The sequence below is a fragment of the Nestor notabilis genome, unplaced genomic scaffold (assembly GCF_000696875.1).
Source record: "Nestor notabilis isolate BGI_N333 unplaced genomic scaffold, ASM69687v1 scaffold22006, whole genome shotgun sequence".
NCBI classification, from domain to species: Eukaryota; Metazoa; Chordata; class Aves; order Psittaciformes; family Psittacidae; genus Nestor; species Nestor notabilis.
Window position 1 is genome coordinate 1,718 of NW_009932684.1, and position 1,559 is coordinate 3,276.

The 1,559-nt window shown below is 62.0% G+C and overlaps 1 protein-coding gene across 1 annotated transcript in view; it reads right to left on the reverse strand.

Moving 5' to 3' along the window:
- Nucleotides 1-995: 995 nt before the first annotated feature.
- The window catches only part of TSPAN33 (tetraspanin 33), a gene marked incomplete at its 5' end in the record, with an annotated part of 1,733 nt that continues 1,169 nt past the window's right edge, over nt 996-1,559 (reverse strand). Inside the window, 2 exons of the mRNA XM_010016531.1 lie at nt 996-1,097; nt 1,359-1,520. Of these exons, the coding sequence (XP_010014833.1) occupies nt 996-1,097; nt 1,359-1,520 (264 nt within the window). The remainder of the gene's footprint in view (nt 1,098-1,358; nt 1,521-1,559) is intronic.

Sequence of the window (1,559 nt, forward strand, 5' to 3'; positions counted from 1 at the left end):
GGGGGCGCGGCGGCGGGGCGGGAGCCAGCACTTGGCTGCTCCCGGCCGCATCCCGATATCCCGACTCCCTCCGCGGCGGGACCACCCAGCCCGAGGAGGAGGGAAAGAACTGAAGAGGCAAAAAGCTGCTCGCACACGGTGTGAGGGCTCCCAGGAGCAGCGGGGGTTCTCTGAGGTCTGCTACCTGGCTGTGCTGCCCCGCGCCCCCTTCTCCCCCTGCTTTCTGGGGTGCTGCAGCCATAACGCTGTTGAGATGACGGGAGCACTGCATGGGAAGGACCAGTCCCAGTGCCGCGGTGTGTCCCCACCATGCCGTTGTCCCTGTCACCACCACACGGAGCCTGGCAGAGACGGCAGGGTCCAGCCTCGTCTCTTTATTCCCTCTTCCACACAGGGCCCAACACCCTGTAGAAGGGTTTGAGCTCCCCAGGGGCAGAGATGGGACCCCAGCCCTCGGCTAAGGGAACACCCATGGGTCAGCACTGGGCAGGACACCCTCCTCTTCCTCCACTTCCTCTCTCTTCCAGGCGGACACGCTGGTGATGGCTCCTGCTCCCAGCACAAGCGAAGCCCTCGGCTGTCCCATGGGTCACCCAGAGGGTGCCAGTGGGGTTTGTGGCACCAGCTCTGGGAAGAACGTCCCCAGTTCTGGCGCCAGCACTGGCCCGGGTGAAGGCAGCTCACTGCGTGGATGAACGGATGGACAAATGCCCATCTCCAGCACAAGAGGAGATGGGAAGCACGTCCCAGTGCTTTGGGCACAACCTGCACACCAGCTGGGACCCCCCAGGATGGACGGACAGACAAACAGCAGTTTGGTCCCTAAACAGGGCACGGCAGCATGGCACGTCCTGGCCAAGCCCGGTCACAGTGCATGGATCCCGCTCCAACCTCCCCCTTCTCCTGCAAAGTCCCTTCAGCTCTTCCTATGGATCTGGGGTTTGGAAGGTCACCATGGAGGTCTCGGCAGGGACAGGCACCACGATGCAGCGGGGTCAGTACGAGGGGTCTGCCCGGTGCTGCTGGTTGTAGAGCTGCAGCTTGATCTGGTCTCTGATCTGGTTGATGAGGATCTGAGCCAGCAGGATGCCCACCAGCTGCAGGACAGGAGGAGGAGGGGAAAAGGAGAGGAAAAGGGAGACAGGAGGATAAGAGGAAGAGGAACAGGACGACAGGAGGGCAAGAGGAAGAGGAAGAAGACAGGAGGGACAGGAGGACATCACCCCACTGTCCCACAAGTGGGTGATACGGCTCCTGGCGAGATCAACATCCCACCACCCCAGACCCTGCCTCCCTGAGGCTTAATGATGTGACACGTCATTAAGGTGACCCAAATGTCCCTTCTCCCCGCGCAGTACCTGTGGGGCCGCCAGCCCCAGCGCGATGCCTCCCAGCAGGAAGAGGTTGCTGTTGATCCAGTTGACCAGGCTGTCGATGCAGCCATGGGTGTAGATGACCGCACTGGCTTCCACGTAGCCCATGGCCTGTATGCCGCGTCCACACATGGTGTTGATGACAACCTGGGGACAAAAACCACACCAGGCTGGACTGGGGGGTCC